The sequence below is a fragment of the Cebus imitator genome, unplaced genomic scaffold (assembly GCF_001604975.1).
Source record: "Cebus imitator isolate Cc_AM_T3 unplaced genomic scaffold, Cebus_imitator-1.0 Scaffold324, whole genome shotgun sequence".
Lineage (NCBI taxonomy): Eukaryota > Metazoa > Chordata > Mammalia > Primates > Cebidae > Cebus > Cebus imitator.
This window is the reverse complement of record NW_016107639.1, coordinates 1661209-1676204: the sequence shown is the minus strand read 5'-3', so window position 1 is coordinate 1676204 and position 14996 is coordinate 1661209. Positions and strand designations below refer to the sequence as shown.

The 14996-nt window shown below is 47.2% G+C and overlaps 1 protein-coding gene across 1 annotated transcript in view; it reads right to left on the bottom strand.

The window, feature by feature from the left end:
- The window catches only part of ATP9B (ATPase phospholipid transporting 9B (putative)), a 294182-nt gene that overhangs the window by 51389 nt on the left and 227797 nt on the right, over positions 1-14996 (bottom strand). Inside the window, exons 16-19 of the mRNA XM_017504545.2 lie at positions 5585-5746; positions 4778-4870; positions 1536-1619; positions 969-1139 (exon numbers count right to left, since the gene is read on the bottom strand). Of these exons, the coding sequence (XP_017360034.2) occupies positions 969-1139; positions 1536-1619; positions 4778-4870; positions 5585-5746 (510 nt within the window). The remainder of the gene's footprint in view (positions 1-968; positions 1140-1535; positions 1620-4777; positions 4871-5584; positions 5747-14996) is intronic.

Genomic DNA, 14996 nt, shown 5'->3' with positions numbered 1-14996 from the left:
CTGCTGGGAGCACGGGGAAGGCGGGCACTGCCTGCTGGGAGCACGGGGAAGGCGGGCACTGCCTGCTGGGAGCATGGTGGGGGTGGAGGCACGTGCCACACAGCCGAGGTGGAGAGGGCGTCCTCCAGCTACAGAGAAGGTGCTGGGAAAGAACACAGAGCCAGAGGGAGGACAAGCAGCTTCACGCCTGCCCTGCACGTCCAGGCATCTCTGGGACGGGCTCTTGCTGCTGAGCCCAGGGGCTGAGCAGCACTGAGAAGCAGCTTCCACCGGGTGTCCCTTCGTCCCTTTGTGCTGCGTTTGTGTCAATGTGGACGCATTACTTCTTCAAAATCATCAAGAAAATGAATGGATGTAGTGCATGTCTGAATATTCTGTATTCTCAACTCTAATATGTCCTGAAGCAAGAGATGATTCCAAATGTGGCACAATTTATCTGAGAATGAAGGCAAAGCCCACGAGGTCTGAATTCTCACGCACTCCCACCTCAAGGAACACGTGCTGCCACACTGGACATACCAGAGCGGGGAGCGCTCACAGAGGCGGCACACAGGCTCTGGCAGGAGGGGGCCAGGCTCCACAGGGAACGCAGCGGCCCAGCCTCGCCAGACACAGCGTTCTGCCAGGTGCTACGGGCAATGGCCCCATGCATCTTGTGAGGGGTACATACATAATCGTCCCTGGGAAATGGCACGTGGCAGGTTTGACATTGTGAGGGCTGGGGCCAAGGCTCCTCTTTAGAAAGGCTGGGGTGTCTGGAGAGGGAAGAGGTGTAGAGAGGAAGGTCTGGCATGGGGCGGCGTGGGGATTTGCGTTTGCTCCAGCCGAAGATGTCCCCGAGGAGGGAGGGGAGCTCGTGGGCAGCCTTGCTTACACAGCTCAGAGTTTCACAAATCAGCATGCCCAAGGAAAAGCACTGTTTGCTTCAGCAAAAGCAGCGCGGACCGCCAGAGGTGAGCCCACGGTACCTTGATCCCGGCATTGCGCAGCATCTCCAGCGTGGGCCGCACGTCCGCCTGCAGCTGGTCCTCCACGCCCGTGAGGCACAGCAGCTCCATCTCCCTCTCCAGGCTCTCGATTACCGCGGCCACCTTGAGGGTCCTGTCATGCATGCTCAGTTTGGCTTGAGTGTATCGGCTCTGGGAACAGAGGGGGAGATGCCTGTGTGCACACGTGTGTACGTGCTCCGTGTGCACACCACAGAGCTGCATGGGCTCTGGGGACAGAGGCGGAGATGCCTATGTGCACATGCTCTGTGTGTACTCAGCTCGGCTGGACTGTTGATATTTAGGAGTTATCAAGCACAATTCTAAGGAAATTGGCACTTCTTTGCTTCTGTGACCCTCCTTTCCCAGCAGACTGGAGAAGTGGTGGAAGCAGAAATGCAGAGGATCACCCCATGCTCCTGCTGAGTGAAGCTGCCTTCACTCCTGGACTACAGCAATCCCAGCTCTAATTTCATACAAAGGAAGAACTAATTTCAGTGGGAGGAAAGAAGTGTCGTGGGAGGATGGGGTGGCTGGGAGTCAGCTCACCTCAAAGTCCTGGTACTGCTCTTCCGTCAGCGACTTCTTTGCAACCACGAGGGTCCGCAGTCCTTCGCGCGCCATGTTTCCGCACTGGAAAAGGAGAGGCCGAGTCACGGGCGGGTCCCACAGAGTCACTGCAGCCATGTGTGGGGCCGGGGCAGCACCGCTCTGACTGCTGGTGACCTGCTCTCATGCCCTGCACCCTACCTTCATCACCAAGGCCAGAGATGACTCAGCAGAGGGATGCCTTTACAGACAATATATCCTTTTAACCTTACCACCTGTCTGTTATCTCTAATCCCATCCACCCCTTCACTGGAGAGGTCAAGATGCTGGATGGAGGTGGCGCACACCCCGCCGGGGCTCTCCTGGTGCCCAGCAGACCTTCTTTCTACCACAACACAGGCTTTTCAAAAAAACATATCCTGAATCCTTAGAACACCACCACTCTAGAGTTTGGACACCAGACTGCATACAGCAAGCACACACAGGGGGTGCATGTGGCAGTGCTGGGGATGGGGGGAGGGGAGTGCCTGGTGCCAGGGAGGGCGTGGGGAGTGTATGCCACAGTGTAGGAGACGGGGTAAGGGGAACACCTGGTGCCAGGGAGGGCACAGGGATGCACAAGGCAGTGCTGGGACGGGGCGAGGGGAGGATCTGGTGCCAGGGAGGGCATGGAGGGGGTTCACACAGCAGTGCTGGGGATGGGGTGTGGGGAGTGTCTGGTGCCAGGGAGGGCATGGGGGGTGTAGCGGTGGTGCTGCTGACAGGGCAAGGGGAGTGCCTTGTGCTGCCCAGGAAAAGTGCTAAGAAATGACCCAGGCACATCTGCACACTCGGAAACGCATGAAGTGTGCACACATACATGTCATGGCCCCCTAGTCACACACAGAGACCCTGTCACCGCCCATCATCTCTCCAGGGGAACAGGAGCCCTTCACACAGGAGGCCCCATGCTAATGAAGCCACGGTACTGTATCTGCTCATCAAGGTCAGTCTGGAGGCCAATAAACGTGATTGAATTCTTCACATTTTTTGCAATTTCTTTTAAATTCCTCCAGTTTATTGGATTTGATACAGATTTGGAGGCTGCAGGGATGGCAGGAGGGGCTGGAGGAGAGGCAGTGGGTCTTGCGCCCCTTTTCATGCACCCACCAGCTGTGTCTCTTTCTCTCCTGTTTAGGAGTCGAATAGTGACCTCTATAGGGTCATGTGTTACAGGAGACAAAGGAGGTGACAATCACTGTGAATTACACAGTCAAGGCTGTCATCGCATTATACCTCCTGTCATTCCCAGTTTTAGCGACAGATGACTCTTCAACAACATGGATTTGAGCTGCGTGGGTCCACTTTTACACAGATGTTTTTCAGTAAAGCTCAAGCAGAGTGAAACTGCCATTCCTGCCTCCCCTTCCACCTCTGCCACCTGCTCTGCCTCTGCCCTCCTGAGAGAACCAGACCCACCCTCCTCCTCCTCAGCCTCCTCCACATGAAGATGGTGAAGAAGGTCTTCACAATGACCCACTCCCACTTACTCAAGAGCAGATACATTTTCTCATCCTCATGATTTTCTTAACACTTTTCTCTAGCTTTATTGTAAGGATGCAGTATATAATCCACATAACACATAATGCGTTAATCTACCTATCCGTGTTATTGGTACAGCTTCGGTCAACAGGAGGCTATGTAGTTAAGTGCTGGGGAGTCAAGAGTGACGGGCTGATTTTCAACGGCGCCGGGGGCCTAAGCCCTGACCCTTGAGTTGTTCAAGGTTGACCTGTACTTGTTTCCTTTACGGTATGATGTCCAGCACCTAACTCAAGTTTGTGTTTAGAGGGAAGGAAGCCCATCACCTCACACCTCCAGTCATCCAGGACATCACTATTTCAGGTCTGTTCACAGACTTACATATTCTCACATCTCAGGTTTTCAGAAAGTGGTCCTTTCTTTTATGTGATCATTGAAAAGTTTTTGTTTTTGTTTTAAACACTTGGAGAACACAGGTTGACAGCCAAAAATTCAGTTCTGGAGGAGCCTGATGGAAGCAGAATAACGCACTTTGAACTCGGGCTCAAAGAACCTGCTGTTTCATTTCTTTTTAAAGACAATGAAGGGCTTTCAACACTGTAGTAATATCACAACAAAGACACTGGTGAAGGGGCAAACCATTTATCCAAGGAAAGAAAATACAATGTGAGAAAATAAAGGCACAAATAATTTTTAATAAAGTTATCTTTGTGAAAAACATTCTGACATTATCTGTCTGCTGTAAGACATTTATTGATCTGACCTCATAAAGCTAAATAAATTAAACAAGTATTTTACAATTAATTGCACGTCATTATGACCAAAAGTAATTTTTATGGCATTTTACTAGGTCTTCAGGGAGTTTAATTTATTCATGTCCCTGATGAAATAAAAGTGCCCTGAAGGAGATATTGATTCATATTGCCAATACCGCTGCGAACACCAGGGCGTGGGGGCACAGACAGACCATCCCTGCTGTCCAGGGAAGGAGGAGAGACTGGATTCCAACAGCCACATGCACACAGGACAAAGGGCCACGTTGACAATGACAACGGTCTCCGATGGACTCGGAAATCCAACTACTCATTAATACATCAACTCAGCGATAAGTTAATCTCATGAGGCTATCTACAAATATTTATTTAAGGAGAATTTAATGAAATATGGGATTGCTTACACTTGCATCTCAGGTTCTGTTTTTAAGTGAATCTTATGCACACATTAGCATTAGGTTAAAATTCTAATGAAAATCTCCTTTCAAATATTTATGTTACAAAAGAAATACAATAAAATATAACTTTGATTACACATAAGTATTATTTCAGAATAGTGAATGACTGATAATGCTTTCTATTTCTCACTATTATACACAAAATATTCTCTGTAAGGACCTACTTGTATAGATTGACATGCACTCACACACAAAACAAAAATGATAATTATTTATACAGAAAGTAAACTACTTATAATTAAATAGGACTCCTACTTTTTGTGCTATATGAAACTGAGAACTGTAAGCATTTAAAATAATTTAGTAGAAAATGATACTGTGTTTGACAACCTATGTGGTTTCCATCAGTGTCTGGTTTGACGTTTTGACAGCTCAATTTATTTCAATGATGCCAGTGTCTACCAGCTGGGGGAAGGCTATCATTTTTCTGTCATTTATTCAGTAAATTTCATAAAAGCACTGTGAACAACGCTGAGAATCACTCCCTTACCTCCTCTTCCAGCCAGTCATTGTACTGCACGATGGTGGACATGGCCACATCAGCACCCTTCATGTAAAACGTGATTTCTGCCGTGGATTCATCCTACCGTGGAACAGAGATAAACACAGGCACATTGAGGCTGCAGTGCTCGGTGCAGATAACTGCCAGTCTCATAAAACACACACTGGGAAAAGCCATTCCTACTGAGCGTTCTCTGCATGGTGAGCTCCTTGCTCATCTTCCACGCGGAGGACTGGGCCCTCTCTCCAGTGCTGGTGTGACCAGGACTGAGAACCAACTGTGTGTCTTGAGACGCTGAAATGTTTGAATGTGTTAACGAATATATGATTTGGGTTGCGTTCTCTTAAACTTTTATAGTTTGATTGAATGCTTCATTGTTTAATCAACTTTCAAGATAAGATTTTGGTGTTTGCTAAAAAAAAATTAAAGTCTATTTTAGCAACTTTATGGTCATAAATCAATGTTTAAAAGTAGAACTCTTTGGCATGTTATTTTTGTTGAAATCAAAACAGCTTTAGTTGATTTCAAAAATTAATAAATCCCATCCACATTATTGATTCTGCCTTAGTTGTCTCAGGAGAGTTATTTTCACACTAGAGACACACTAGCTTTGCACACATAATTTATTAGCTAAGATTTCATTTAAATAAAAACTGTAACAGCATAAAGCACTTGAGTAAATATTTAACTTTCTTTCGGGAAAATCTGTGTCTAAATGGCCCGAAAACGAAATGTCTGAAGCCATGGTGTGGCACCCTCGTCACAGGCCTGGGGGCAGGCGAGCTGCAGCCTCACCCTGACGATGATGCCCATCCGCTTGCTCTCGGAGGTGAAGGGGAACAGCTGCAGGATGCAGAAGCTGAGGACCTGGCCACCGGGGGTCTTCAGCTGCATGGAGGTGAGGTCCCTGCTGACCAATGTGAGGCCCACACTCTCCGTCCACTGCACCAGAGCGACCTATGGGAGAGCAGCAACACATGACGTCCCACCGCCTCAGGAAAGCCGCATGGAGGCTACAGCATGAGGGTGGTTAGAAAGCTGGTCAACATGAGAGAACTGCAGAAATACTTAGCTGTTCAGAACTTCTTGTTTTTGCAGCTAAGTATAAACTTTTGAATGACATTTTCTAGAGGAACACTGAGCAATACGACAAAGTCCCTTAGTATTATTCTTTAAAATGAAGACCATTACGGATCATAAAGACTTTCTTTACAATTTGTGTTAATTGCTCCCTAGAGCCAGATGCTTTTAATATAGAGAATGCAGCTCGCCCCATCCATCTTCGGTGGGTGGGTGAGCAAGTTACACAGTTACACAACTTTTCAAGGTTCCTCCCTCCCCGGTTCCATGGACTCCATGAAAGGGCAAACAGTCTGAATCTCTTGTTTATTTATTTATTTATTTATTTTTAATTTTTAATTTTTTTTAATTGCATTTTAGGTTTTGGGGTACATGTGAAGAACATGTAAGATTGTTGCATAGGTACACACATGGCAGTGTGATCTGTTGCCTTCCTCCCTATCACCTGTATCTGGCATTTCTCCCCATGCGATCTCTCCCCAACTCCCCACCCCCCGCTGTCTCTCCCCTATTTCCCCCGGACAGACCCCAGTGTGTGATGCTTCCCTCCCTGTGTCCATGTGTTCTCATTGTTCAACACCCGCCTATGAGTGAGGACATGTGGTGTTTGATTTCTGAATCTCTTGTTTATACTATTTTTTTCCCTAAAATAAGACATAAACTGGTGCGTAATTAATTAATGTATTTACATGTAATATTTGCAAATTTAAAGGAGACAAAATAGACAACAGAAAGCAGACCTGGGCTCTAGGCCTAAGTGTGAAAGCTATGGCCAGGTCTTCATTCTGCTGGGGCACGCTCCTCTCCTGTCAGGTGGAAAAATGTACTTCCAAATGGTTTTGGGGCCAAAATAACATGAGTGATTCCCTGACATATGGCAGGTACTCAAAAATAGAATGTGTTCTTACTGATAATTATTTATTGATTTATTAAAAGCTAACAATCACAAGAAGAGCAATTTTTAACATTAATAATTTGTAAACAGTACTATGACAGTAAGTGTTTTCTGATGAAACTCTGTCTTTAAAAGCAACCTCCCACCAGACATTAATTAGATAAACATGACACACCAATCCTATTATGCAGCTAAAGGTGCACCAACCCTGAGAACATGCTCTCCTAACATCCTACCAGGCTGCAGGGATGAGACGCCTCACCCGCAGGATGGTCCAATCACATGGCCACTTCAGTCAGGGTCCCCGTCTGCTCTGCAGGCTGGCCGCCCCCCACAGTGCTCAAGTCTCTCAAGGCCTGGACAAGGCCTCCTCTGAAGCCCCACCTCATTCTCAGCTCCCTCTCCTGAAGAGCAGGTCCTCGCCTTCAGTTTTAACTACCACCTCACTCTCAGCCAAACCATTTTAAACGTTTGGGTTCTGAGAATGCAGTCACTTCAGGAACATTTTAAATACTGCCTAGTGTCTAGGATACGGTTAAGTCAATCGTGGGCCCTGAACATTCCTGTGAGGATAGGTTCCCACTCTTAGCGAGCTCTGGCTCTGCGGCTAGCTGCTCAGGTTGGGATCAGACCCTGGGCAAATGGCTGCTGCCCTGCGACCCCAGGGTCCTTGTCTACAGAACAGCTGTGGCCGAGGCAGCGCTCAGAGCTGCAGCGAGGATTCGAGAAATGAGGTGTGAGGGCACGTGGTGGACGGTCAGTACAGCAAGGCCCCAAGAGGACGCCAGGGCTCCGTCCTCATCCTTTCTCACAGGAGCCCTCCAGACACGTGCTCATGGGCAGACCAGAAACAACTTTTAAAGTCAGATTTTCTAAGCAATTCCCCAGACGTCTGACCACAGAGTTCCTCCAGCGTGACTTTCCATAGTCTGAGGGTGAAAACTGCTTCCTTTCTTTTCACGCTTTAAACTCGACGCAGCAGGGCACCGCCGAGGCGGGCTGTGCAGAGAAAACGGAAAACGACCCACCACCATGTCTCTTCCAGGCTTCAAAAAAGCTGTGTGCATGTGGCAGGTGGGGAGTGCCACAGTGAAGCCAGGGATCATGATGGTGTCACCAGTGCCGCACGGAGGTGGTAGCACCTGGCCCTCCTTCTCAAGGCTGCCCAGGTGCCACTGCCACTGACCCAGCCCCCTGGGCACGCTTTTGAGAGAACCGTAGTGCAAAAGCCCCAGCTTCTTTCCTATCACGTGAAATGACCTCAGGTGACTTTCTCAAACATATTTATGTTCTAATTAAGGAACTAAACAAACAAACAGGCCAACTGGTCTAGAGTAATGAAGACACACACATACTTATGCAGCTCTAAATGATGTGTACAATGTATCAGCATTTACCTTTTATACATTTCTGAGACTTCAAAAGGTTTACAAAGTTAAGTCAGCTTATGACGTATGGAATAAAATACTTCTGGAAAAGCAGGATTGAGAGGGAGATTATAACTACGATTCTACATTTGCAGTCATTTCAGTTACTAAACCCGACACACACTTCTACAGAAAAGGAGAGTCAAACAGCTCTTCTCAGCTGGAGTTCTTCATCGGCATCCCAGAGAGCAGATGTGATCTGAAGTGCCATTTTCTATTTCCATGGATGGCACACAACTCTTCCTGCTCTACACAGAGAGGAGGTAATACCTCACACCAACGACCTGGGCCCTCAGGCAACTGGGGTCCCTCCTCCCTGGAACCGGAGAGAGAGGCTCAGAGGCTGCGGTTCCCTTTTCCGGCAGGGAGCGGGTCTGCCCACACCATGGCCTTCATCTTCCCCGAGCGGCTCTCCAGCCCCGCTGATTCACGCCACAGTCCCAGTTGCTGGACATGCTTCACACCTGCCTTCGGAAGGAGGGGTGACTGTGGACAGTGTTCATCACATAGAAATGCAAACTTCACGCAAACACATAAGACCATACAGTTAGCTATTTATAAATTCAGAGACAGCAAAATGTTACATATTAGATAAGTAACTAACAAGATGTAACTGTATAGAATTATTTTTCTGTAAGTAACACTATGAAGGGAGATACTTCATTTCCATATTTAAGAGAAAAATAGCATTTACTTTTATTAATTCACCCGCATGTAAGGGCCTGTGCAGCTTGTTGGGTGCCTGCCCAGGATCTCCTGGTCCTCCGGGTAGTGGGATGTGGGGCGGGGTCCGGTCTCAGCCCCAGGACCTGCGGGTCCTCCGGGTAGTGGGACGTGGGGCGGGGTCCGGTCTCAGCCCCAGGACCTGCTGGTCCTCTGTGTAGTGGGACGTGGGGCAGGGTCCGGTCTCAGCCTCAGGACCCGCTGGTCCTCCGGGTAGTGGGACGTGGGGCAGGGTCTGGTCTCAGCCCCAGTACCTGCTGGTCCTCCGGGTAGTGGGACGTGGGGCGGGGTCCGGTCTCAGCCTCAGGACCCGCTGGTCCTCCGGGTAGTGGGACGTGGGGCGGGGTCCGGTCTCAGCCTCAGGACCTGCTGGTCCTCCGGGTAGTGGGACGTGGGGCGGGGACCGGTCTCAGCCTCAGGACCTGCTGGTCCTCCGGGTAGTGGGACGTGGGGCGGGGTATGGTGTCAGCCCGCAGGGCTAGCTGAAGAATTACACCCCAAGAACGAGTCTGACCTCAACCCTTTTCTGCTTGACATCTGTATGTTTGGGTGGACTGATAAATTAAGACACCTTATCTGGGTAATGCCTGCTGGTATCTAAAACCACTGATCAAATGGGAAAATATGCCTGATAGGCCAGAATACTCCAGGACATTTTGGTCTGGGCAAAGACTTCTGAGCAAGACCTCAAAAGCACAGGTACCAACGAAAAAACGAACAAACAAGGTCACATCGAGCTAAGACACTACCACACAGCAAAGAACACAATCAACAAAGCGAAGAGACAACCCACAGAATGGCAGAAAACATCTGCAAACTACGCCTCTGGCAAGAGATTAATAAGCAGAATCTATAAGGTTATTATATATTCTCAAACAACTTAATAGGAAAAAGCTGAGTAATTTGATCAAAAAATTGGCAAAAGATCTGAATAGACATTTCTCAAAAGAAGACACACAATTGGCCAACAGGTACATGAAAACATGCTCAACATCTTTAATCATCAGAAAAACGCAAATAAAAACTACAATGAGATATCATCTCACTGCAGTTAAAACGGCTTCTAGCCAAAAGATAGCAATCACAAATGCCAGCGAAGAGGGGGGATGGAGCACTGCGGGTGGGAAGGTAAATTAGTGCAGCCACAAGGAGAGCAGCATGGAGGTTACCCCCAAATCTAAAAACAGAGCCACCATGTAATCCACAGTCCCACTGCTGGGAACACACCCACAAGAAAGAAGTCAGCACTCAGAAGATCTCTGCAGCTTCACGGTGACTGCAGCTGTTCACAGTGGCCAAGTTCTGGAATCAGCACAGACGAAGAAAATGTGGTGTACACACAACGGAATATTACTCAGCCATCACAAAAGAATGAGACCCTGTCATCTACCACAATGTGTATGGACAGGAGTACATGAGCTAAGTGAAATCAGCTGGGCACAGAAAGACAAACGTTATGTCTTCTGACTCATAAGTGGGAGTGGAAAAAAAAGGTTGAACTTCTAAAGACAGAAGTATAATGATGGTTACCAGAGCCTGAGAAGGATATCAGGGATTGGGGTAATAAAGGGCGTTGGTGAATGGGTACAAAAATACAGTCGGATAGAAGGAATAAGATCTAGTGTTCAGTAGCACAACAGGGTGACCTTAATTGACAGTAACTTGTATATTTTAAAATAACTAAGAATGGAACTGCAATATTACTAACACAAATCAATGATTAATGCTTGAGGTGATCTCAATTACCCTGATTTGATCATCTGTACCCCATAAGTATGTACTATTATGTATCTATAATAAAGTTTAAAAACTTAAAAAAGACAAAACATCATAAAGCAAGACTAAATCAAAGGCCCTGAGTCTCTCGCGTATTTCAGGCTGGTCTGACCCCATCTGAAGTACTGTATTTAATTTTGCTGCATGTTGAGAACATTCTGCTCTGGGAGGCACCTAGAATTCTGCCTTTATATACTTGAAGCTTCCTATTCCCAAACATGATTGATGTTTCTTCCTTTTACTGAAAATAAATGAAATCAGCAAATTTTGACTTTGGTCCATTTTGATTAAGTATCTTATTAAGAAGACAAATTATACAAATAGTAGGAAATTCAATGCTTACTGTGTGCCACATACTAAGAAACTGCCGTCCGGAAATTCTTTGCTTGCAGTTTTCGTGCTTTGTTAGAAAACAGTAAAGGATGCATTCACTGAGGGTGTGCTGGGGACCAGGACTGAACCAGCTGGTCCCACTGCCCCTGCCTGGGGTGGGATTCAGGGTTGGAGCCCTCTCCGATATATGGGAACTGCCTGACTGTGCCACGAGCATGCTCTCAGGAGAACATCGGAATGGTTCTGTGCCCCACGTGTGGGGTGCTGTGCCATGCGGCAATGATGGCAGATGTCAACACTCACTGTGAGGATTCTGATGCTGGGCTGGAGGCTGGACGGCACTGCCATTCTAAGGACACTACAATTCTGGAACTCCATGCCTGTGTTAAATGTTGGACAGCACGTCACCCATGGGGCTGGAATTAGAACTCTCCCTCTCCGACTTCCCTGAGTGTCACTAGGTACACTGAGTCTAAAATCGTGCTAGGGATGATAGAGGACTGTAATTTAGAGCATCAGCAATAAGCTCTCCATTACAGTACCAAAGAAGGCTCACGGGGTCAGCAGGGATGACGACCCACCACGAGGGGAGGGAGGCGGCACCTGCGCAGCAACGTTTCCAGTGTGAAGTGAGAGTGAAACTCTACCATCGCTTCTTCCAATAAAACTTCTCTGCAAGCTGCAAATGATGCAATGCTCCCAAGGCTAATTTTCAGTTTACGCAGTGAAAGGTTACGATTACATTCTGACCTGTAAATTGCACCTTTCTGTGAACACCCTGTCATCTCATTTTGCCCTACTGCGGTCAGGACTGAGCTTTCTATATTTGGTGACTCACATCTGTTTATTATTTAGTTTATGCTTGGTTTCACAATCCATTTGAGCAAAGAGCAGCTTATAACAAAAATCAGCTTAGCTAGTTATATGTAAGCCCAGCATTCCATCCAATTGTTTTTAATTTGTAATCAACTTGAGGATTAACTCTAATTAATGCCAACCAGAAAAAAAGAATACCCAAATTTTTTGTAAGAGATAGATGCTTTAATTACTGTTCTAATGTAACTTGCTTCTTGTTGGACAGAATTTTGATAATATAAAACTAAACATGGCCAGGCGTGGTGGCACATGCCTGTAATCCCAGCTATTTGGGAGGCTAAGGCAGGAGAATCACTTGAAGGTGGCGGCTGCAGTGAACCGAGACTGTGCCACTATACTCCAGCCTGGGCAACAGAGCGAGACTCCATCTCAAAAAAAAAAAAAAAATTAAACATTTGCACCTGAATTCATACCTAAGTACTCAGTACTCCATGCAGACCTGGTCCTCCTCACTGCAGTCACACACATCTACATACATCAAAGTAACACTGGTTCCCATGGACACAGCAGATTCTCCGGGTTTGGTTTTGAGCTTTCATACCTCATCTCATGGTCTGCAGCAGGTAAGTGTGGGGATCTGACTAGGTAAAGGCAGCCTCATGAATCTTGTTTATCTGAAATACAGTCATGGTGTTCTTTCTGGAAGACTAAGAAATAACTTACATCTAGGGACGGTATATATATGTAGAAATTAAAGAAAATTGCAAAGGATTGATAGTTTGTGTCTACTTCTTCCTAAAGATGTTTGAGAGATTAAGACACACACACGTTCCTCAAGTAGGAAAGCTCCCTACCAATGTGAAACCAACAGCATCCTGAGGAAGTGGGACAGGGTTCTTCCAGCAGTGAGTGCAGGGGGGCGGGAGTTCTGCACAGCCAGCCAACCAGGTGCCCCACATGCAGATCCAGTGAAGACAAACTGCCATCACAACTCCTGACTTCAGAATCAAGCTGTCTAAGCAAGACTGGGGATTTCGCTCCAACAACAGAAACAGTTATGGAGACAGACGACAGCCAGCTCAGCGTCAAATACCTTTGTTAGAGGCCCATTCTCTGATGGTCCCCAGGCCTGTGCCAGCGCTCTCACGCCCCCAGTGTGTGGCGTGCTGGCCACCTGCACCCAGGCTCTCCCCATCACTCTCCACCAGGCGGTCTTCCCTTCGGCTCAACCCAGGTCTCCAGAAGGCCCCACTGACCACCTGATCAGAGCACCGTGTGCCCCTCCCCTTCCCGTGGCAGAAGACCACTGGCACTGTGACTCCGCTGCATTCCAGGGACCAATACTCGCAGGTCCGGGCTCCTTCCCTCCCAGAACCCCGGCACCCCACACAGGACCAGGTGCACTGTGCCCACTGACGTGTACTCAGGAACAAGAACAGCAACTTATTTCTTGAATAAATGAAAGCTAAACACCTGTTTAAGATGATTTAAAAGTGGAAGTTGAGTGGACTGTGAGGACGTGAGCGAGACCATCAAGGGTCCTCAGCATTCCATGTCGGGACTCTACAGGCCCTGGACAGCCTGGCGGGCACACGGCTGTGGCAGAGCCAGCTGGGCTCTGAGTTTAAAGAGCCACTTTCTCCCTGAAGTTTCCCGTGTGCCTCTCAATCATGTGTTTGCATACAAAATGCAAATCACCTGAAAGCAGCAAATAAGTTAATAATAGATTAAATCAAAGAATACTACTGTGAGCCAAGCTCTGCAGAGGCAGAAGTCATGGCAGTATTTCCTTCAGGACTTTATTTTAGATTTATTTACATGGAGAATCACATACATGCATCGCGTCTACATCAGTTTAATCCCGAGGAACTCGAGACTAAATTCCGGAAATACATGAAATTGAAATACTGTGCGGATATTCTTCAGGCTGGTTTCCTTGAATCTTTTTGTGCTATCGACGTAGGAGAGACACTGAGGACAGTGATTCCAGCCACAGAACTTGTTAAGTGGGGAGAGGCAGGGAAGGAAACAATGAGGGCAGCACAATGGAAAACGTTAGCCAGAAAAGCAGGGACCCTCCCAAACTGTGAAGTGTCCCTCCTTCCTCACTCACCTTAGCCAGGAGAAGCAGGGACCCCCTCCCCAACTGTAAAGTGTTCCCTCCTTCCTCACTTACATTAGAAAGGAGCAGCAGGGAAACCGCCCCCCCCTCAAATGTGAACCGTTTCCTCCTTATTCACTCACATTTCAATCATTCCACATAGACAAGGACATTTAATTTTCTTATTGAAACACTTCTGGAAGTCAGCTAACATGTATTTAATGAGACAATATTTAACAATGCTAAATGTCTGTTCCTCGACTTTTATCTTTCCTATCTGGCATGGATCTCCAAGTTTCCTGAAAGTGAGGCAGAGACGCCCTCCCTTGCTTCCTTCCACTGCAAGTCCCAGATCATCCAAGACCTTCTGTGAAGGCACAGCCAGGTGTGAGTGAAATGGGAGGCTGAGATGCTGGCGCTCACCAGAGTAACACACAGCTGGTCATGATGAAACCCGTGCCCAGAAAAGCACTTTTCTTCCCTATTTTCACATTATTCGAATTTTATAAGGAACAACAGTTAAAGGAAGAAAATACCACTTGGAGCTGTCACCTTGTTCTGCAGAGGAAATATTACTGGGTGATCTACAGTGAGATCTCAAGTTGTGCTGCCTCTGGCAGTGACCCCAATATCACAAAGAAGAAACTGGCTTATTGGAAAATAATCACAAAAAAGGACAAAGTGCTTAAACACATCTGAACTTTGATTTGGTAATTTTCTGAAAGGTGCAATATATAGTGTTTCTTCCAAGTTGTCAATACAATCTGAGCAAGCAGCAGGCTACATTTTTAAAAGCTTAAATCCATACTTGATTCGGACGGGCTTCGTGCCTACCTAAAGCCCTTGTCTTGTCCCAGGTTCCATCCGAGATATCACATTTAGTTTTCACGTCTTCTCTCGGCTGCTACAGTTGCTGCACCTGCCTAGTTTTTGATGACCTCAATAGCTCTGAGGCGCACTGGTCAGGTAGTTTGTAGGACACTGCTCAATTTGAGTTTGTCTGATGATTTTCTCATGAGTTGACTGGTGTTGTGGGTCTGGGGGAGGACCATGAAG